General features: G+C 39.1%; 1 protein-coding gene across 3 annotated transcripts in view; it reads right to left on the minus strand.

Moving 5' to 3' along the window:
• The window catches only part of SVEP1 (sushi, von Willebrand factor type A, EGF and pentraxin domain containing 1), a 210,617-nt gene that overhangs the window by 128,502 nt on the left and 58,499 nt on the right, over window positions 1–23,616 (minus strand). For all 3 annotated transcript variants that reach the window (XM_074395151.1, XM_003925239.4, XM_074395153.1), the window contains exons 4-6: window positions 17,153–17,311; window positions 16,132–16,311; window positions 1,306–1,485 (exon numbers count right to left, since the gene is read on the minus strand). In XM_074395151.1, coding sequence (XP_074251252.1) covers window positions 1,306–1,485; window positions 16,132–16,311; window positions 17,153–17,311 — 519 coding nt within the window. The remainder of the gene's footprint in view (window positions 1–1,305; window positions 1,486–16,131; window positions 16,312–17,152; window positions 17,312–23,616) is intronic.

Genomic DNA, 23,616 nt, shown 5'->3' on the forward strand with positions numbered 1-23,616 from the left:
AAATTTGGAAAGGAAATTTTATCATATGCTATGATGAAGTAATTTATTATACTGATAGATTACTTAATTTTAACTTCTTTTTGCAATCTTAGAATAAACTCTACTTGTTTTGGCAGACTATTCTTTTTTCAATATGGGTTGCTAGTGTGTTTGCTTTTATAGTTATACATAAGGTTGTTCTATAACTTTCTATCATTTTTTGGTAATAATTGTCAGTTTAACAAATAATTATATATATAATATATAAATAATATATATTATTATATATAATAAATAATATATATATTATATATAGTTTAAGAATATGAATTGGCTGGTTTTCCATTATTTGGGCCAAACTATATGGTATGGGAATTTCTTAGAAAAATTTTATTTTTTAATTTTTCTTGCTTATATTTTAAATTCTATTTTATTACTTTATTTAAATCTTTGCTTCTTAATCACTCTACTGCATCCCTTCTCCCTTTATAGTTCTTTTTCATTTAATTAAACAATGATTGTTATATCCTTCTTTCAATTTTCCTTGCAGTTGTTTTTTCCTTAACTTTTCAGTTGAATGTTCAGTTATTTTTATTTGTTCTTGTTTAATAATAAAGCAATTTTAAGATTCACTGGTTCCGGCTGGCGCGGTGGCTCAAGCCTGTAATCCCAGCACTTTGGGAGGCCGAGGCGGGTGGATCACGAGGTCAAGAGATCGAGACCATCCTGGTCAGCATGGTGAAACCCCGTCTCTACTAAAAATACAAAAAATTAGCTGGGCATGGTGGCACGTGCCTGTAATCCCAGCTACTCAGGAGGCTGAGGCAGGAGAACTGCCTGAACCCAGGAGGCGGAGGTTGCGGTGAGCCAAGATCGCGCCATTGCACTCCAGCCTGGGTAACAAGGGCGAAACTCCGTCTCAAAAAAAAAAAAAAAAATCCGCTGGTTTCTAATTTTGTCCTTCCATCAAGAAGGTAAATGTAAAACATGTCTAACAAAGCAACAGAATTATGTGGCATTTGCCTTTTTAAAGAAATCCATCCAAATTGGCCTCAATTAAAACTAAGAAAAAAATCATGGTCATTTGAAGGGATAAACTTCTGTGAATTAGAATACAGAATTCATTGTAAAAGTTCCTTTACTAGTGGAGAGGAGTAAGACAACACATTTGTTTTTGCATCTGTAACACCTGCACCTGTATATGGGGATGTGTATTTATTATACCTATTACCAGCTAGTGTTGAGTTCTAGGTCTTCAGAGAATACTAGAGAAATCAGAACAGAGGAAATGAATCACCCAAGGCATTACACCTTTTAGAAACTTACCTGTACACCGTGGTTCTGGCCCATCCCACTGGCTGTTTCCTTGACAAGTAAGCTTATCGTTGCCTTCTAGTCTGTACCCTTCATCACAGGCAACCAAACATGTTGTCTTATAGAACATTTCCCTTGTAGAACAGCTGATGCGGCCATGTTTGGGCTGGTGGAGACGAGGGCATGTTCTCACTATATAAAATGAAAACAATTAGATAACATTTTATTAAATAAGAATAAAAATAATAATTGTAAGTTTGGTAATGTCTGCACATTGCAAGCAAGATGATTTTCTTTTCTTAAAATGGCAAATGATACATAATACATCACCATCTTTTGAGTTCTTATGGTACAATTGAAAGTTCATGTTTTATCAAATGCATTGCTCAAATAATATCACTGCATGCAGCCCTCTGCCCACAGATGGGTAACACAACCCATCTAAAGGGCCTGACCCTACATGGAAGATAGTAACTATAGATTGGAGGTGACTACAAAAGGGAGGCACCTGACCCTCTTAGCTGGGCCTTACCTGTGAGTTTTTCAGGCTACATTCCAACAAAAGGAAGAGGTCTTTTCCAGGACAGAGTTTTTAGGTTCATGATCATCTTGGTTCATAGACCTCATGGTCATATGCTAGGCCTTCTAATAGTGCTAGCCTCTACAAAACTGCCGAACTTCTGCAATCTTCAGTTCCCTTATTCTACTGTCCAATCCAACTCTTGTTCTTCTGGCTTTTTCACTTCTCCTTTCCACATGTATTCCTGCCAATCATAGTTCATGATGCTATTCTGGACTTACACATTAATATCAGTTTGTTTATTTTTGCTGCTGTGGTAGAGACTTATAGTTGCCTACCCAAATAGCTATTCTTGACAGTTTTATCAAGCATAGTAATACGACCAGCTAGAAGATTACAACTCTCTACCTCAACTAATGAGATATGGCTGATATTGAGCAGGACTTCTCAGAAAGCCTTTTGAAGAGGGCTGTCTTAATTGAGAGAGTACTTCTTTCCCTTCCCTGCTTCCTTCTCCTTTTCTTCCACAATACAGACATGAGGAATGGTAGCCCAGCATACTAAAGTATAAGTCTATGATACTATGGGAATGTATCATGCACCATGATGGCAAAACAAAAAGCATAGGAAATCCGGGTCTCTGATGACAGTGGAGCTAATACACCAACTTTGGATCACCTACTTCTGTCCTTCTTCTAGTTGAAAGAAAATTAACCCTCAATTGGCATAAGACATTGTTATTTGGGTCCATAATAGTAGCTATACACAATTTCTAATTCCTTCTGCCCAGCATCCATGACCTTTTCCTTTGTTAAATTTTTAGGGAAAGCTCTTTCCCCTCTCTTGTTTCATTGGATGTATGTCTCCAAATGTGCTCAGGGTTAATGCACATACCTAGGAGCACATTTCCCTGGCCAGAGAAATGAGCAGGCACACTGGTGACATGGTTTTCTTCACCATCTTTGAATTCACCATGAGAAAACAGTAGGGAGGATATTCACTAAACTGTGGATGCTGAAAATGCCCCCACACCTCAGCCAGCCTCAACATCACCATCAGAAAAGGTGCCATCAGGTATCCAGAGAAACCTGCATTTCTGCAGTTCTGCTGCCTTTGAGTCTCTGTCCTCAACACTACACCAGAGAAGCTACAGGAGAGCACTCACACCACTCCAGCCTCTGCAGATTCCCAAACGATGTCTGTGCTCTGAGTTCTCCTAGTAAGAGTCCCCAACTGCCCACTGAAACCCAAAAATGTGTGTTAGAGTCCATTTCCATTAATTCAGTCATGCCCTATTCCTGTTGATGGCAATCTCTTAGAAAGCCCAAGCCTCCCTAGTCATCCCTCATCCATCATCCTTATCCACATACAGCTATGATCCAAATCTATCCCCAGAGACCCTTGCAGCTGCCCTCTGGAATAATGATCAGTTTCAGTAAATCCCCTCATACCCCAAACTTCCATTTGAGCTACTTTTCCTACACTTGATTACCCTAATGAAAACTGTGTTGTCCCTGTAACAGGGACTGGAGGTGAAGAGGTATCTCTGTTGCTCCTTATTATCTTCCCAGATCATTCTCTCTCCTTCCTTCCTAAAAACTTCCAGCTCCTTTGAAGTATCATATTATATATCCAACATTCTTTAAATTCTCTCTCTCTCTCTCTCTCTCTCTCTCACACACACACACACACACACACACACACACACACACACCAACCCCTTAATGATTTCCATATCTATGTAAATGATCATTCCAGCATCCTGGAGTCATATTCCTGATCTCTTCTTTTCTAACAATCCTGTCCTTCGCCTTATCTTAGTTCCTACAATTGCCATGCCCTCTAGACCTCACTTCCACCAATCCAAGTTTCCTAGTCTGACAATCACCTTTTACCTTCCTGGATCGCTCCTTCAAGTGCTTCAACTTCATCAGTTTCCACACTCTACAGGGGCTTTTGATCTATCATCTTCTGTTTCTTCTCTTTAGAGAAAACCATCTAGAAGGAGTTTATAATCTTGTCCTACACTTCTTTTCCTCTAGTTCTTAGATTTTCTCCATTCAGGGATTCCAAGCAGGGGAAGGAGGGAGGAACGAAAGGAGAAAAGAAAAGCTGTGAAGAAGGGAGGGGAGAAGAAAGGAAAGAGAAAAGGAGGGGAAACATAGGTAAAGGAGAGGAGGAGGAGTGGAGAAGAGGAAGAGCTGGGAAAGGGAAGGGGAAGTCGGAGTAGGAAGAGAGGGTAGAGTACGGGGAGGGGAAAGAATAAACAGAGAACAAGAAAGAGGAAGATGCGGAAGTTGTCAAGACCAATGGAAAATGCACTCTCTAAGCCAGAAGGCATGCACATTCATCATGAACAGAGACTGGAGAGGAAAAGAGAGTCGTGCCTGTTGAATACGCCAAAAGATGGACACATATATTCATCTTGATAGATTATAGATAGAATCCTACAAGCACTGGGCATCATAGTACAAAAGATAGAAATAACTCCTACAAAAGAATAAAGTTCCATTTCCTCTCAGAGAGCACTTGTAACAATCCCTAAAGATTTTTGAAGAAAATATTTGGAACTCAAGAATTTTGTTGAGACTCTGGGTGGGATATATTTTTTTTCTTCTACTTTTCTGCATTCGCCAATTGTTCATACCATGCATGTATTTATTTATGTTGAAGACAACCTTAAAATAACAGGAAAGGAAGTTAAGGTAAAATCTTCAAGTGCATATTCAACTGAAGTCATTGTTGGAATTTATTCCACAGGAACCCATTCAAATTATATTAATCAGCAGATCATAAATATTGTGTGAATTAAATAAAATTTAGGATCAATTACTCCTTAGAGAAAATGCAAGAGTTAGATTAAAGATTAAATCATAAACACTAGCCTCTTTTATTCCTGGAATGGTTTGGACCAAAGTCAAGTATTAATAAAAAATGACCAGAAACATTTTGCCTTCCATGTTTTAATTTTTCCTGAATGTGCCCATTACGCAAATAGAATCTTTATTGTGTCTACCAAGTGCATGGAAACATCTTGTATTCTGCATTTTAACTTTCACTGAGTGTGTCCTTCACATGCAGCACAATGCTAAGTGTGAGGTGGGATTAAAAGGTGAGTCAGATAAATTTTGATGTATAAAATCTGGAAAACCATATTAAACAATGTTTTGGCTTCAGCAAACTGCCAGGATGACTCTACATTTCCTAACCTGAGACAAAATGGATTTATTACTGATAATAAATTAGAGTTGGTGTCTCATACAACTGCAAATTATACTGCTTCTCAAATGTTGGCTTTAATAAACTTCCATTGCTCCCCAGTGAAAACAAAGCATATGCAATAATTTCTATATAGTCCTTAAACATTTTATACTCTTTTTCACTCCAAAATGACTACTTAATACCATTTTAATAGGAACACACTTCTTAAAGAATTTTCAGGAATGCTGGGAAGATGGCCGCCTAAGAACAGCTCAGGACTTCAGCTCCCAGTGAAAGTGCAGAGGGTGAGTGGACGCCGCATTTCCAGATGAACTCTTATTGCCCACAGACCAGGAGATACCCAGGCAGAGGGGTCACCAGCGTCGCAGTCCCAGCCGGTGCGGCTGTTTTGGCCCCCGCGGGGCTGATTCCACCCGCCCGGAGCTGTGACCACTCCCTGTTACTGCGGTTCTCCGTACAAAAGCCACTGGTCTGGGAGCCCTCTTAGCTGGCGAGCAGAGCCCTGAGACGGCAGAGTTCCCCACTCATCTGAAATAGCGAGTCAGGCCAGGAGATTCCTAGGCAAAAAATCCACCAGGAGCCGGCGCCGCAGTACGAGCCTACTCCATGAGTCACAGCATGGGAGATCCCGGCGCCTTTTCAACAAGCGACCGGAACGTGGGGTCGTTCAACTTAAAAGAAAAGACTCTGAGTCAGGGAGCCAGGTGATCAGGCTCGGTTGGTCCCACCCCTCCACCCCCAACAACAACAAAAACAAAAACAGTAATTGGAAACCCTCTGGGTTGAGCCCTCCAAACCAAGCACAGCTGAACCAGGACGGTCCAGCTCCGTGGGGGAGGGGCTTCCGCCATTACTGAGACTCTCCACCACTATGGAGGCAGGCTGCCGTTGCCGAGGCAACCCGCTGTTGCCGAGGCAACCTGCCACAACAGAGAGAGTCCGCCATAACAGAGGCAGGGCCACCATTGCCGAGACAGTTCTAACTATGCCCATATAAAAAGGACTGCAGGGAAGAGCTCAGGGCAGCTGGGCAGAGCCCACAGCAGCTCAGCAAAGCCCTGCGGGCAGGCAGTGGCTAGGCGTGCTGCTAGCTGGGCGGGTCAGACCTGAAAGAAAAATCAAAAAAGGCAGTAGTGCAACGGAAACTCATAAAGCTCCAACTCCCTGGGACAGAGACAGACAACAGGTGGATAAACCCACAAAAATGGGAAGAAACCAGCGCAAAAAGGATGAAAACTCCCGAAACCAGAACACCTCTCCTCCTAAAACGGATCACAACTCCTCACCAGCAAGGGAACCAGACCGGATGGAGAAGGAGGGTGATGAAATGACAGAATCAGACTTCAGAAGGTGGGTAGTAAGAAACTACAGTGAGCTAAAAGAACATGTTCTAACCGAACGCAAAGAAAATAGGAACCTTGAAAAAAGATTGGACGAACTGCTGACGAGAATGGTCAGCATAGAGAGGAGTATAAGTGAATTGATGGAGCTGAAAAACGCAACACGAGAACTTCGTGAAGCATGCACAAGCTTCAACAGCCGAATTGACCAAGCAGAAGAAAGGATATCAGAGGTCGAAGATCAACTCAATGAAATTAAAAGAGAAGGCTAGAACAGAGAAAAAAGCGCAGAAAGGAATGAACAAAATCTTCAAGAAATGTGGGACTATGTGAAAAGACCTAATCTACGTCTGATAGGTGTACCTGAATGTGATGAAGAGAATGAATCCAAGCTGGAAAATACTCTTCAGGATATTATCCAGGAAAACTTCCCCGAGCTAGCAAGGCAGACCAATATTCAAATCCAGGAAATACAGAGAACACCACAAAGATATTCCTCAAGAAGAGCAACCCCAAGGCACATAATCGTCAGATTCACCAGGGTTGAAATGAAAGAGAAAATGCTAAGGGCAGCCAGAGAGAAAGGTCGGGTTACCCACAAAGGGAAGCCCATTAGACTCACAGCAGATCTCTCAGCAGAAACCCTACAAGCCAGAAGAGATTGGGGGCCAATATTCAACATCCTAAAAGAAAAGAACTTTCAACCCAGAATCTCCCATCCAGCCAAACTAAGCTTCATAAGTGAAGGAAAAATAAAATCCTTTGTGAACAAGCAAGCACTCAGAGATTTCATCACCACCAAACCTGCTCTACAAGAACTCCTGAAAGAGGCTCTACACATATAAAGGAACAACCAGTACCAGCCACTCCAAAAACACACCAAATGATAAAAGAGCATCAACACAATCAAGAAGCTGCATCAACTAACCAACAAAACAGCCAGGTAGCATCAAAATGACAGCATCAAATTCACACATAACAATACTATCCCTAAATGTCAGTGGACTAAATGCCCCAATCAAAAGACACAGACTGGCAAATTGGATAAAAAGCCAAAACCCATCAGTGTGCTGTATCCAGGAAACCCATCTTACATGCAAGGATACACAAAGGCTCAAAATAAAGGGATGGAGGAAGATCTACCAAGCAAATGGAGAGCAAAAAAAGGCAGGAGCTGCAATTCTCATCTCGGATAAAATAGACTTTAAAGCAACAAAGATCAAAAGAGACAAAGAAGGACATTACATAATGGTAAAAGGATCACTGCAACAAGAAGAGCTAACGATCCTAAATATATACGCACCCAATACAGGAGCACCTAGATACATAAGGCAAGTTCTTAATGACTTACAAAGAGACTTAGACTCCCACACAATAATAGTGGGAGACTTTAACACCCCATTGTCAATATTAGACAGATCAACCAGACAGAAAATCAACATGGATATCCAGGACCTGAATACAGACCTGGAACAAGCAAACCTAATAGACATTTACAGAACTCTCCACCCCAAATCCACAGAATATACATTCTTCTCAGCACCACATCACACCTACTCTAAAATTGACCACATAATTGGCAATAAATCACTCCTCAGCAAATGCAAAAGAACAGAAATCATAACAAACAGTCTCTCAGACCACAGTGCAATCGAGTTAGAACTCAGAATGCAGAAACTAACTCAGAACCGCACAGCTTCATGGAAACTGAACAACTTGCTCTTGAATGTTGACTGGATAAACAATGAAATGAAGGCAGAAATAAAGATGTTCTTCGAAACCAATGAGAACGAAGACACAACATACCAGAATCTCTGGGACACATTTAAAGCAGTCTCTAGAGGAAAATATATAGCAATGAGTGCCCACATGAGAAGAAAGGAGAGATCTAAAATTGACACCCTATCATCAAAATTGAAAGAGCTAGAGGAGCAAGATCAAAAAAACTCAAAACCTAGCAGAAGACAGGAAATAACTAAGATCAGAGCAGAACTGAAGGAAATAGAGACACAAAAAACTCTTCAAAAAAATCAATAAATCCAGGAGCTGGTTTTTTGAAAAGATCAACAAAATAGAGAGACCACTAGCCAGATTAATAAAAAAGAAGAGAGAGAATAACCAAATTGATGCAATAAAAAACGATAAAGGGGATATCACCACAGATTCCACAGAAGTCCAAACCATCATCAGAGATTATTACAAACAACTCTATGCACATAAACTAGTAAACCTGGAAGAAATGGATAAATTCCTGGACACCTGCATCCTCCCAAGCCTAAACCTGGAAGAAGCCGAAACCCTGAATAGACCAATAACATGGTCTGAAGTCGAGGCAGCAATAAAGAGCCTACCACCCAAAAAAAGCCCAGGTCCAGATGGGTTCACAGCCAAATTCTACCAGACATACAAAGAGGAGCTGATACCATTCCTTCTGAAACTGTTCCAGACAATCCAAAAAGAGGGAATCCTTCCCAAATCATTTTACGAGACAAACATCACCCTGATACCAAAACCCGGCAGAGACTCAACAAGAAAAGAAAATTTCAGGCCAATATCCATGATGAACATAGATGCAAAAATCTTCAATAAAATACTGGCAAACCGACTGCAACAGCATATCAAAAAGCTCATCCACCATGATCAAGTAGGATTCATCCCGGGGATGCAAGGCTGGTTCAACATACGCAAGTCCATAAACGTAATTCACCACATAAACAGAACCAAAGACAAAAACCACATGATTATCTCGATGCAGAGAAGGCTTTCGACAAAATTCAACAACCCTTTATGCTAAAAACCCTCAATAAACTAGGTATTGATGGAACGTATCTCAAAACAATAAAAGCTATTTATGACAAACCAACAGCCAATATCATACTGAATGGGCAAAAACTGGAAGCATTCCCTTTGAAATCTGGCACTAGACAAGGATGCCCTCCCTCACCACTCCTATTCAATATAGTACTGGAAGTTCTAGCCAGAGCAATCAGGTAAGAAAAAGAAATGAAGGGTATCCAAATTGGAAAGGAGAAAATCAAATTGTCTCTATTTGCAGATGACATGATTGTATATCTGGAAGACCCCATCATCTCAGCCCAAAGTCTCCTGAAACTGATAAACAACTTCAGCAAAGTCTCAGGATACAAAATCAACATGCAAAAATCACAAGCATTCCTATACACCAGTAATAGACTTCAAGAGAGCCAAATCAAGAACGAACTGCCATTCACAATTGCTACAAAGAGAATAAAGTACCTAGGAATACAACTAACAAGGAACATAAAGGACCTCTTCAAGGAGAACCTCAAGCCATTGCTCAATGAAATAAGAGAGGATACAAACAGATGGAGAAACATTCCATGTTCATGGTTAGGAAGAATCAACATCGTGAAAATGGCCATACTGCCCAAAGTAATTTACAGATTCAACGCTATTCCCATCAAGCTACCAATGACCTTCTTCACAGAACTGGAAAAAAAACACCTTAAACTTCATATGGAACCAAAAGAGAGCCCGCATAGCCAAGTCAATTCTAAGCAAAAAGAACAAAGCAGGAGGCATCACATTACCGGACTTCAAACTATACTACAAGGCTACAGTAATCAAAACAGCATGGTACCGGTACCAAAACAGAGATATAGACTGATGGAACAGAACAGAGGCCTCAGAGGAAATACAACATACCCACAACCATCTGATCTTCGACAAACCGGACAAAAACAAGCAATGGGGAAAGGACTCCCTGTTTAATAAATGGTGTTGGGAAAACTGGCTAGCCATGTGCAGAAAGCAGAAACAGGACCCCTTCCTGACACCTTACACCAAAATTAACTCCAGATGGATTAAAGACTTAAACATCAGACCTAATACCATAAAAACCTTAGAAGAAAATCTAGGCAAAACCATTCAGGACATAGGTGTAGGCAAGGACTTCATGACCAAAATGCCAAAAGCAATGGCAACAAAAGCCAAAATAGACAAATGGGACCTAATCAAACTCCACAGCTTCTGCACGGCAAAAGAAACAGTCAGTAGAGTGAATCGGCAACCAACAGAATGGGAAAAAATTTTTGCAGCCTACCCATCTGACAAGGGGCTGATATCCAGAATTTACAAAGAACTAAAGCAGATCTACAAGAAAAAAACAAACAAGCCCATTCAAAAATGGGCAAAGGATATGAACAGATTCTTTACAAAAGAAGACATACAGGAGGCCAACAAACATATGAAAAAATGCTCATCATCACTGGTCATCAGAGAAATGCAAATCAAAACCACATTGAGATACCATCTCACACCAGTTAGAATGGCGATCATTAAAAAATCGGGAAACAACAGATGCTGGAGAGGATGTGGAGAAATAGGAACACTTTTACACTGTTGGTGGGAATGTAAATTAATTCAACCATTGTGGAAGACAGTGTGGCGATTCCTCAAGGACCTAAAAATAGAAATCCCATTTGACCCAGCAATCCCATTACTGGGTATATATCCAAAGGTTTATAAATCATTCTACTACAAGGACACGTGCACACGAATGTTCATTGCAGCACTGTTTACAATAGCAAAGACCTGGAACCAACCCAAATGCCCAACGATGATAGACTGGATAGGGAAAATGTGGTACATATACACCATGGAATATTACGCAGCCATAAAAAACGATGAGTTCACGTCCTTTGTAGGGAAATGGATGAACCTGGAAACCATCATTCTCAGCAAACTGACACAAGAGCAGAAAATCAAACACCATCTATTCTCACTCATAGGCGGGTGTTGAACGATGAGAACACATGGACACAGGGAGGGGAGCACTACACACTGGGGTCCGTTGGGGGGAAATGGGGGAGGGGCGGGGGCTGGGGAGGTGAGAAGAGATAGCATGGGGAGAAATGACAGATACAGGTGAGGGGACGGAAGGCAGCAAACCACACTGCCATGTGTGTACCTATGCAAAAATCTTGCATGTTCATCACATGTACCCCAAAACCTAAAATGCAATAAAAAAAAAGAATTTTCAATTTATTTTTTTTCATTTCAATAAGCCAAAAAATTCTAATATTTCTTGACTTACATTTATCTTAACACAATCCCTAAATATTTATTTGGTCTTTGTAGAAAACAGCAAGAGAACAGTCTACTTGAGGTAGACAATGTAAGAAGCTCCTCTGGTTCCCATTTTAAAGACTCATCAGATTTTTTTTCCCTGAGACACATGCTTCCTGTTAGTTTCCAAATTGTGATAGTATCTATTACTGAAAATAAAATAAATCTGATGTTAAATGTAAGGTTCTCATTGGTTGAATCTTTTTTCTCAGATTTAGTTACTTAAGACTGAGAAACCACAAAGTAATCCTTTCCTGTTTAGAAAGAAATGCAGAATTCAGATACAACTGAAAATGAGTATAAGTGCTTTAAGAAGAGTACATAGGAGAAATGAGAATCAGGGGTACCAATTACTAGTCAACATCCACAAAGACATTAACAGTGTAACATGACATTTGTAAAAGGCTTTAGATTTTATACAAGTCTTCCATTTCTGCCTTAATCTTGCAAATATTCTTGAGAAAGTATAATATAACAAAAATTATTCACTGTTCCTATAATTAAATCTGTAAAAATATACAACTTTCTCCATACTACACACCAGGGAACAGAAATTAATTCCTACCCAATTGGCATATTTCATTGAATCCCCATTGTAAGACACAGCATTCTTTTAAGTGCCACTAATAAAGAAACAATAATGCCAAGTAAAGGGTTTGCTGCCACTGTTTTAAGATGCATCTCCATTTTAGCAATGTTAAAATGTTTAAAAATGTGTTTCAGATTTAGGGAAATATGGTATGTGTTTCATAGAACAGTATCTCAAGTAACTAAATTCATTAAGCATTAGTGGAAGTGTAAGGGCCTGGGTAAATATCTTCATTCAGTACAACCAGTAGGTTAGTAGTAGCTTTGGTGGTGAAGTTGAATTGTAGCATCTCTCCTTACTCTGTTTTAAATTGTTTTATCTATACTGGAATTGCAATTGAAATTACATAAAAAAGAACAAGCATGCTTTTTTCGTAAGGGTCTCATTCTGTCACCCAGGCTGGAGTGCAGTTGTGCAATGATGGCTCACTGCAGCCTACAGCTCCTGTGTTCCAGTGATCCTCCTGCCTCAGCCTCCTAAGTAGCTGGGATTATAAGCTTGTGCCACCACACTCATGCATGCTTTTCAATATGAAGTGACAGAAGCAGGTCATCAATGTATATACTGTATTTACAATGTACATCAGTGTATACATTTATCAATATGTGTATTTGTTACATTCAAGTTTTCATTCATTCACCAAAGGGATTGTCAGTGATTGAGGGGCAAAAATACATTCTGTGCTCATAATGAATTCAGTTTAGCAGAGAGGATAGGCAAGTTAATTACTAATAAAAGTGTGGTGCTTCGTATTGTGACAAGTCAGTTAACACTGGGAAACATGTTTCCCAGAATCCCTTTATTGTGGTTCCAAGTTAGGGTTGATCAAAAAAGGAACTTGCACTTAATTTTGGAAGGCAGAAGTGAGGAAGAGGTCACTGTCATCGGGTCACTGTCGTCAGAGTTAGTGCTAGAAAAATGCAGCAATGCCCAGAGGGTTCTAGATGGGCCTTGCTTGCCTCCATTCTACATCCCCACTGCTGATCCTATGACCAGTGGTAGCCCCATGTTCATTGCAGGGTTCTTGGCTGCAGAGCCACACGGGCTGCACAGAGGTAAAGCTTCTCTTAGACCTTCCATGAGTTACTCCTTAGTGATTCCACTTCAAAAGCTGGGCAGGCTTGGTTTCTCAAGTTGACTTGTCAGGAACTCCTCTGGTCCTCCCATTTGTCTTCTGTTTCCAAGCTCCTTCTAAAACTGTGTAAGGTCCATTTCCTGAAATAAATCCCTCATCTCATAACATGCATGGTGACTGTGCTTCCTCGATGGACCCTGACTCCATAGCATAAGAAACATAAGGAGGGGCTGGAGCAGGTCTGCAGATGCATGTGCAGAGGTCACCCCATTCAGGTGGAGGAGGCTGGTGACAGTAGAGGGTTGAGAGGACCCAGAGCAAAGGCAGGACCAGGCCGTGAGGGCAGCTTGTGAAGGGCCAGCTTCCTGAGAGAGCACGGCTATTTCTAACAGCTTTAGGGTCAGATGCAAAGCTTAGTTATGGAGGGTGGAGGCTCAAGAGGCAGGGGCCAGACCTTATCCTGAAAGGGCAGTCTTCTCTGATTTTCTCACTCCTCTTTGGAAGGCTACTGAGCAGCAAGTTAAAATGTAATATTTCCCACCCTCTACCATGAGGTATTTGGAAGGGGTAGAGCTTTTACACAGAACTTAAAACTACTGACTTCACAAAAATATATTTTACAGGTTTTTAAGGATTCATTTTTTCAGTAATCATATGTGGCTTTTTACCATTTGAGACTGCATGACTGAAAATGTCTTTCCTTTGCCTTCACACATGAAGAGTAGCTTGCCTGAGTTTGGAAATCGAGGGTCTGTTCTCTTACCTCAGAATCCTGGCAACATGGTCTTATTTTCTAACATTGAGAATGGCCAACAAAGGCGCCTAAGGCTAATATGATTATTTCTCTTTGGTAGGTAATGTTGTTTCCAACTATAAAACGGACAGTTTTCTATTTTTCTAGGGCATTCAGAAAATTTACTAAGATTATTTCCAGACATAAATCTGCTTTGAATCATTTTTTTCTGGCACTTACTAAGTGATTTTAAACTGGATATCCAAGATTTGGGTTGTGAATATTTTCAGAATGTCAGCTCAGGGGTGTATCTTTAGATCTTCTTGTTTTTTTTTAAAGCTGGAGTGCAGTGGCATAGTCTCGGCTCACTGCAACCTCTGCCTCCCGGGTTCAAGCAACTCTCCTGCCTCAGCCTCCCAAGTAGCTGGGACTATAGGCACACACCACCACTCCCAGCTAATTTTTGTATTTTTAGTAGAGGCAGGGTTTCACCACGTTGGCCAGGATGGTCTCGATCTCATGACCTCATATCTGCCCGCGTCAGCCTCCCAAAGTGCTGGAATTACAGGTGTGAGCCATCGCACCTGGCCTATCCTTAGATCTTCTGCGGTGCCTCCTCCATTCCATTCTCTCTCTGGTTTCCTAATATGAAAAGAGTCTATTTCCTGTGACTATTGTCTTGTTACTTTATTCTTTCATATTTTTATCTCTGGATTTTTTTGATTGACTTTCAAATGAATTCCTTGAGTTGGTTTTCTAATTTATTAATTTAACTTTTAACTAGGTCCATTCATTGTGTCAGTAAACTTTTTTTTTTTTCTTCTAATAAGTATTTTTGCTCTCACATTTCTTCCCTTGCTTGGAATCCTGGCCTTATTTTAGCAACATAGTTGCCTTTGAATCTTAGAGATTCTGTTTTTCTTTCATTTCTGTCAGGTCTCTTTAGTTCAGTCTACTAATTCTCTTCAGTTTTCCTTGTCTTTTGAGGATACCATGTAGGCCAATTTACATTTATTGATGAGTTCAGTATTGGTACCTAATAAATTGTTACCAACATGGATGTCTCCTGGGATTCACACAGGATCTTGAAGTCATGAATAGGTGGTTTTTCCCTTATGAATATGGATGCCAAGAAAAGACAAGAAGACACAACTACTTATCTTAATCCAGTGGTCCAGCCGATGTGTAGGGTTTTGGAGCAGTCAAATCCTCAGCAAAGTGTTCTGCCAAAAAAATGACTAGGGGATGTAGTGGGAGTGAGGTTGCCAGATTTAGCAAAACACAAACCAAAAAAACAGGACATCCAGTTCAATTTAAATTTCAGAAAATCAACAAATAAATTTTTGGCATAAGTAGGTTCCAAATCTTGCAGGAGACCTACATATACTAAAATATTATTTGTTTATCCAAAATTCAAATTTAACTGGCATCCTGTGTTTCATCTGGCAACCTTAGGTAGGGAGTAGATACTGTATTGAGAAGCTTTATGGGCAGGGATTCTGGTAGAGGCCCTGAAGTCCCTTGACTTGCTCCCTCTTACCTTTTCTTAAATATCCTTCTCTTCCAACCCTACTTGTAAACCTTAGGAAGTTGGTTGTGTGAGAGTTGTAAGAAGCAGGAAAGCAGGTCCTGGAAATGGCAAGTGGAGGCAGACTGAGGCATTTTATTATTATTATTATTTTTATTATTATTATTATTATTATTATTGCTTCTGTGTATTTGACATGGGAGCCTCAGCTTCTATTGGTGGTGCCCACTTTTCATTGGCCTGGGTAGACTCCTTGGGCTCTCACTTTGGCAAATTGTCTACTTTCTGTAACAGGTCGTCTTGCCCAAGTGAAGGCTGGAGATTACAAGTTGGTTAACTGCTTCTATTGCAGGATATTTGTGTGATTCCTTAAACCCTACATTCCAGGAGGCATCAAAGTTTCCACTCTGATTATTGTAAACTCTCCTTTACAGCATGTCTTGGAGGCTTGAAATTTGAGGTTTGGGGTTACCTGTCCATTTACTTCCCAGGCAAACTTTTTTTTTGCTTGTTCATAAAAGGGATATAAAAGGCATAGTTTACAATTATGTGGTCAATTGAACTTGGTAGTTTCAATTTCAAATTTCTTATAATTTTTTTTCTTTCTATAGTGTGTGGTCTATGAAATCCAAAAAGAAATGAAGAACGGACTGGTTCAGCAGAGTTTAAATCAAAGAAATCAAGCAAGACAATGAATAAACAACGTAAATTGGCAGTCTGCATACCTTTGCAGTAGCTCTCTGAACCGGACCACAAACCATTGGGTAGACACAAGAGGATGCTGCTTCCCACAAGGTCAAATCCAGGGTGACATCGGACCCCACAGGCTGCATTGAAGTGGTTGTTGCAAGTGTTTTGGATAAAGTAACCATTTTCAGGAGGCTTCAGGGCAGGGCAGTGGACAACTTACATTTACAAAAATAAAATAAAAAAGCCAAGTTAGCCTTTTGTCTATGACATATCCTGTTTTTTTAATTTTTTTTTTTTGTTCAAGGGGGCATTTATGCATATGTGTCAATTGCTTCTAGCATTTCCATTTACTGCATTTGGATTTTGAAGTACATATTTGGAAGAAGAACCCTTATATCTGATTCCTATTAGGTACTAACTTCTGATTAAATTTTAAATACAAACTAAATATTATTTTTTAAGCTTTAAAAAATTTTACTTTGATATCTACATGGATATGAGATATTATACTTCTAAAACTTTATGTGTCATTAGATATTTCCCTCTTGACTAAGGTAGAACAAAATAAAGAACAAACAAAGTTAGCAAAGTATATGTGCTACAAACCCCAAGAGCCACAGCTTCCTGCATGTGGTATACACTATTTAAATATTTTTAATTTTTGATATGAATAATATTGAGACTCTTTATAAAAATAGATTATTTCAAAGATAAATGTGACTATCACCAGGGCCAAAATGAGCTCATTTTTATTCAAATTTGTTGTTAAAATTGTAGTTTTTCTTTTTTTGATTCATTTTAAATGTTTTCCAAGTGCTAAGCCTTTCTGATTTCAAGGTGATGTTATTCCTAGCATCTCAGTTCCTCTTTCTCTGGAGCAGGATAGGGATGTTCCATGATAAGAATGTTATAAAAGCAAATAATCCCCCCAAAAAATATGATTAGAGAAAAGAACGTTAAAGATCATTCTAAATGAGTTGGATGCAAATACCAGCACTATTTCTCCCAGAAAAATTAGCTTTTATATTTCCCATTTTCCAACAGTGGGAGACTCACGTTCGCAGGTCTGGTCAGATGCTCTATATCCCTCTCTGCAGACACAGTCTTCAGGGGATGTGCTTCCAGGTGGAGAGGTGTGATTTTCATCAGGACATGGAATGCAAGTGCTGATTCCTCCTGGTGAACCTTCAGGTTTGTATGTCCCTGACGGGCAAGCTGTGGGCAGACAAGCCAGAGAAGTCCATGTCATGTGGCATATCAGCTGGTAATTAACAAAATGTTTAAAATTAACAAGGGAGAGACACCCAAACAATAGCTTTCCATAAAAATAGTAATATAGGCTGGGTGTGGCGGCTCACGCCTGTGATCCTTGCACTTTGGGAGACTGAGGTGGGTAGATCAGGAGTTTGAGACTAACCTGTATGATAAAATCCTATCTCTAGTAAAAAAAAAAAAAAAAAAAAAAAGTTTGCTGGGCATGGTAGCATGCACCTATAATCCTAGCTACTCAGGAGACTGACAGGAGAATCACTTGTACTCAGGAGGTGGAGGTTGCAGTGAGCTGAGATTGTACCACTGCACTCCAGCCTGGGCAACAAGAGCAAACTCTGTCTCAACAGCAATAACAACAACAAGAAAATGAAAAAGAAATGGTAACATAATTCAAGCAAAGAGAGAAATCAACTTTTTTTTTTTTTTTAAAGAATGATGTTAGTTGTTATTTGCAAGGTATGAAGTGGCCTCTTGTGTCCCACAATTAGTTTCAAATACAACACAACATGGAATGAAATGTCTGGGCTGATTTGTAGGGAAGTTTAAAATAGCAATGTATATTAAGTCACTAGGAGGAGTCAATGATCCTCAACAGATAAGCAACCTTGATAAGGATGATGTCCCCTATAGCCCATGTCCCCCATCCTATGCAGCTCACCTCTACCACTGAGTCCCAGCCCCTCTTGTAGCAAAGGAGAATAACTGCAGATATGCAAAGAGCACTTAGCCTATTGTTTCTGTTCAAAGACCTTGAGAAAGGATGAGGAGAAAGTGTAGGGCTTGAAGGACATAATCCAACTCGCAGGAACTAGGCCCTTTGAAAAAAAAAAAAGAACTAAAGACCTTGCTCTTCCCAGGCTCAGGGAAAAAAAGATTAAAAGCAGAATCTAATTAACCTTGCTTCAAATCTCTCCTCTGCATAGACAATGTAGCTTCAAATTTGTAACTTAATCCCTCTGGACTTAGGCATCTGTAAAATAATTTAAATTTCAGAAATTTAACAACAGAGAAATTGTGGAATCAATAGACTTCCAATGTTCAGTTAAGCTAATTAAATGTGGTATAGTTCCAGGGTGCCTTTTATTATTAAAGAACAGTTGCAACCAAGCAATGTGCATTTATGTGGGGTTATTTCATCAGTTATTGGAAATTAAAGAGTGAATTTAATCTGTTGATAAGATACAAACCTAAAATAAGCTAGATATACAAGTTAAAAATAATTGAATATACAAAGATATGTTAAATATTTGAAATTGGCTGGTCACACCCATAATCCTAGCACTTTGGGAAGCTAAGGCAGGTGGATCACTTTGAGTTCAGGAGTTCAGGACTGGCCTGGGCAACATGACAAAACTCCATCCCTACAAAAAAGGTAAAAATTAGCCAGGCAGAGTGGCATGTGCTTATAGTCTCAGCTACTTGGAAGGCTAAGGCTGGAGGATAGCTTGAGCCTGGGAGGTGGAGGTTGCGGTGAGCTGAGATCAAGCCACGACACTCCAGCTTGGGCTACAGAGCAAGAACCTGTTTAAAAAAACAAACAAACAAAAAAAAAAAAAACACCCCACAAAAAAACAATAAAATAAATATGTGAAATTATCTTGATGAGGCAAACAAATTACCGTCTTAAGGAGGAATAGAAAATACACAAAAAGCTCTAATACATAAAAAATATGAACACTTCAATAGAACAATTCACAAGGAACAAGAACTAGAAATGTACTAAGGAAAAAATGTAGCCAACAATCCTAGGATAAACTGTTTATCTTCAATGATATTTAAAAATGTGAATTAATGACTACTTTTAAACGTGGTATTTTTTTTTTAAATGTGGCAAAATTTTAAAAGGATGAGAATGCCTAGTGCCAGCAGCCTGTGGGCAAACAGGCTCTCTTCTGTTCTGTTGAGGGCATGGCAAACTTTCTGTAGGGTAACCTGAGGGTAGACACCAAAAGCTTCAAATGGAGCTTTCTGTTTAACTACAGCATTTGACTTTCAAGAATTTTTCCCAAGTAATATTAGCAAGTAAGCAAAATGTATGCATAAATGTTATTTATTATTGTACAGCATAGGAGATAACACAAACATCTAGAGACGGGGGTTTGATAAAGTCTTATGATACATCCATCCAATGAATTATTAGCCAGAAAAATACAAATCTTGACATAAAAAATCATTCAAATTATGTAGTTAAGTGTTTTTAAAAGCATATTTCAAAAAAACCATGTGTTGTACGATTCTATTTTGCTTATAAATACATATTTAATATATGAGACTTGAAGGAAATGATCCTTATGGTTATACAAAGTACGTATTCATGGTAGAATTATCAGGCTTTCAGGCTTGTTCATTTTTGCTAATCTACATTTTCTAGTTTTGTTACAATGAATAGGTATTATGTGGACAAAATCAAAAGTAAACCAAGTTAGGCCTAGCACAGCAGGTCATGCTTGTAATCCCAGCACTTTGGGAGGTCAAGGCAGGAGGATCACCTGACGTCAGGAGTTCAAGACCAGCCTGGCCAACATGGTGAAACCCCATCTCTACTAAAAATACAAAAATTAGCTCGGTATGGTGGTGCACAACTGTAATCTCAGCTACTCAGGGGGCTGAGACAGGAGAATCATTTGAACCTGGGAGATGGAACTTGCAGTGAGCCAAGATCGTGCCACTGCACTCCAGCCTGTGCAACAGAGTAAGACTCCATCTCAAAAAAAAAAAAAAAATATATATATATATATATAGCAGATGAAGTTATATATAAAATAGAGTGTTGTCTCAAATCATATATTTTGTTTTGTTGTTTGTTTATTTGGGGACACCATCTTGCTCTTTTACCCAGACTGGGCTCAAACTCTCCAACCTCCCACCTCAGCCTCCCTAATAGCTAGGACTACAGACACATGCCACCATGCCTAGCTTTAAATCATGGATTCCATTTCATGGTTATTGGCTCTCTGACCTTGGAGACCACTTCGATTTTCCTCTATCTCCTTCAATATCTAAATAAAACTTACGTTCTTTGGCTGTTATACCCTGAAAATCTTCTACGTCACTTTTATCTTAGATGTGACCTCATCATCTCCTGGTTTGTACAACATCCTCCTTACTAGTCCTTCTGACTTACCTCTACTCTTCAAGCCATTTGAGATGTTGCAATCTGAACATTTTTCAAAAGTACAAATTCAGTCAAATCATTTTCTAACTAAAAACTGTACCAACCGGATCAGCCCCTCTCTCTTTAGCCTAGAATATAAAGACATCTTTATCTGTCTATAACCTTCCTTCCTCTGCAGCTGCAACAAACCAGTGCATCTCATATGCTGGTTAGGACCTACTTCAGGATCAAATAGTGCCTAGTTTTGCCCTATTCCCTTCCCCCAACTCCCATCATATTTTTGGGGAATTTCAGCAATTTACTTTGTTACTCTGTGACTCGATTTCTTCATATATAATAGGAGTAGTACTTCCCTTGTATATTTTTTTATGGCTAGGATTAATTGACATCATGTGAGTGAAGCAACAATGCCTGGCATGTTCTTGGTATTTGGGAAGTGTTAGAATAATGTCCCCAATCCTTCATTTTCTCAACCATAAAAGAGATAATTATACTTCTTTTATAGATTTGTTGTGCCAGATAGATGCTCTGGTGCTTGGTAAATATTACCTTCCTTCCTTTCTTTTCCTTTCCTATCTTCCACTTCTGCATTTCTGCCTTCCTGCCCTGAGTGAATCCCCAGCATCTTTCAAAACTCTTACTCATTCTTTAAAGCTTCTCTGACTTCTTCAGACAGATTTTGTTGCCTTCTCTCAGGACCCACAGAGCACACTGCCCATACCTCTGCACTGGCACACATCACACTCTTTGTGACACAGTTTTGTCATTCCCTCGGTGGGACGTATGCTCTTGTATGTTCAAGGAGTGTTCCAATTACTTGACCCAGCCATTGTCTAGCCAATTGCCTGAACTGGCAGCCACTCAATCAAAGGAGAGAAAGTGGAAACAAGCCCTGCTGGAGTGTGGAGGGTGGGTTTGCCAAGCAAGGAGAGTAGCAAGGTCAGGAAAACTAACAACAAATGAATTAAAAGGACAGTAGACTTGGAGTCAAGACAACTGAGTTGCAATCTTGGCTTTTCCACCAACAAGCTATGGGGCCACTTGAAAAGTGACATTTTTTTTTCTTTTACTACAATATACAGAAGTTACAAGTAAGGATGTATGTAATCTTTCCAAGGCTAACATAAGATGATTCCATAAATAGACTACTACTAAAAAGCAACTTAAAGAAATCCTCCATATGAATGGTCAGATTCTGGCTACAGATTTTATAAATTATTCTTTAAAATAATTCTGCATGAAAAGGAACTAATCTTATAATATTACTTTCCAAAATATTTTGAATAACCAAGAGTTTAAAACAGTGGAGAACAGAGTCTTGGATAAAAATACCCAAAAGTACATTTGGAAATGTATTGTGAAATTCATAATGATAATGAAAAACAGACTTCAGGAGAACTATTTAAAGGCATTGCACAATTCTAGTGGGAGAGGTGTAATCAACTTCCTTGATTCCCAAGGGGGAAAATTCCTCATCCCAAACCAAGCAAAAGTTTGAAAAAATGAAATAAATCTTTGGTTTGAACAAGTTTCACAAGTCTTCATAAAGGGCTATAAACTGTTTTCCGTTTTTAATATGAGATGTTTCCTCCCTGGAAATGTACCAAATATTATTTCTTAATTGTTCTTTTTGTTGTTAAAATAACCACTTTCTCTTTTCAGAAACATCTTGGCTGTTATCAGCTACTATTACTGGAAGTGTGATTCTTGAAATTATCACATTGTACTAACATTAGATTTTTCTTCAGCTGAGCATGCAATTCTTTGACTGAAGTAAATTAAAATACCTATCAGGAATTTGTAAAACACAAAAAAATCTCCACTTGCTCTAATATATATATTACCCATTAAACATCAATTCCTTAGATGACTATTTTAGTATTAATATATATATGACAGTGACTTACATTTTACAAAATTTCTCCTTATACATGTCTTAGATTACCTTTTTAAATCCTGATAAATCTAAGGAGCCTTGGTTTCCTGGCATGTTTCATCTTTAAAAGTTAAAGAATTACTTTAAAGAGTATAGTTTTAGGTCAGCTGCATGAGCTGCATTTAGGCTGTGCATTCCACAACTTCAAGGATATCTATTTATGTGAATAAATGGCATCCCCTCTAGTTGTACAACACCAGTGCTACATACAGGTAAGAAACCAAGCAAATCTCTGGATCATCATACTCTTTTTTACTTTATGAATTTGATCTAAATAAGGAATCTGTTCCTACGAAGAGCTGTGCTAAGATTTTGAACATACAAATAAACTGTTCTAGAAGAGAATGTGATTTCTCCATGTTGAACCAATGTTTTCAAAAATAAGACAAGGACCCAGGTGTGCATATAGGGACTTTCTTTTTATGAGGCAGCCAAGATCCTTTCTATTTTCCTCAGAGAATTAGATAAGAAGACTGTCAACTGCCCTGAATTCTGTACATCTGTATCTGTATAGAATGCATTAGCAGCCTGACATTCTCCCTGTGACTGGTTAGCTCATTTGGCTAGTGTACAGGCTATTTGGACAAAGTTGTGAATTTGAACCCTGGTGTGGTTCCATGGCAGGATATGGCACCCTAACTAAAGGATGCCATATTGCAAATGTCAGCACATGCTCAGACTTGCCAGGAGATAAGTGGTAGATCAGGACAAGTCTATCAAACAACAAAAAACAAAATCCTCCGAGGGCTATGTACAAAAGAGGATACAACAGCAAAGTAACTGTCATATGTTGGGGATCAATATATGTGTATGCACACATATACTCTCAAAAATACACATATATTCACACATCAATATAACCAGCTGCATAGAGAATATTTAAGTAAAACCTTTTTTTGTTGAAAACTCTGTATTCTTTATTGTCTTAAAGTGTTTACCATCTGGACAACGAAGGTGACGTCATCCTGAGTTTTATAATTAAAATTTCATTGGCAAGTACTTTTAGGAGAGGCCCTCTGGAGAGTTTTTAGGAGTATCTTTAACCTTACTTTTCTTTTCTAAAATAGCTAATCACTCAGAATCATATAAGAAAGAGAATAAAAATTACTAAGCAAGTTTGATTTAACTACTTTTTGAATGTTTGATAGTTAGGTTGATTCTAATCTTTTACAAATTTGAACAGCTTTTCTCTAATCA

Source organism: Saimiri boliviensis, chromosome 2, assembly GCF_048565385.1.
Source record: "Saimiri boliviensis isolate mSaiBol1 chromosome 2, mSaiBol1.pri, whole genome shotgun sequence".
NCBI classification, from domain to species: domain Eukaryota; kingdom Metazoa; phylum Chordata; class Mammalia; order Primates; family Cebidae; genus Saimiri; species Saimiri boliviensis.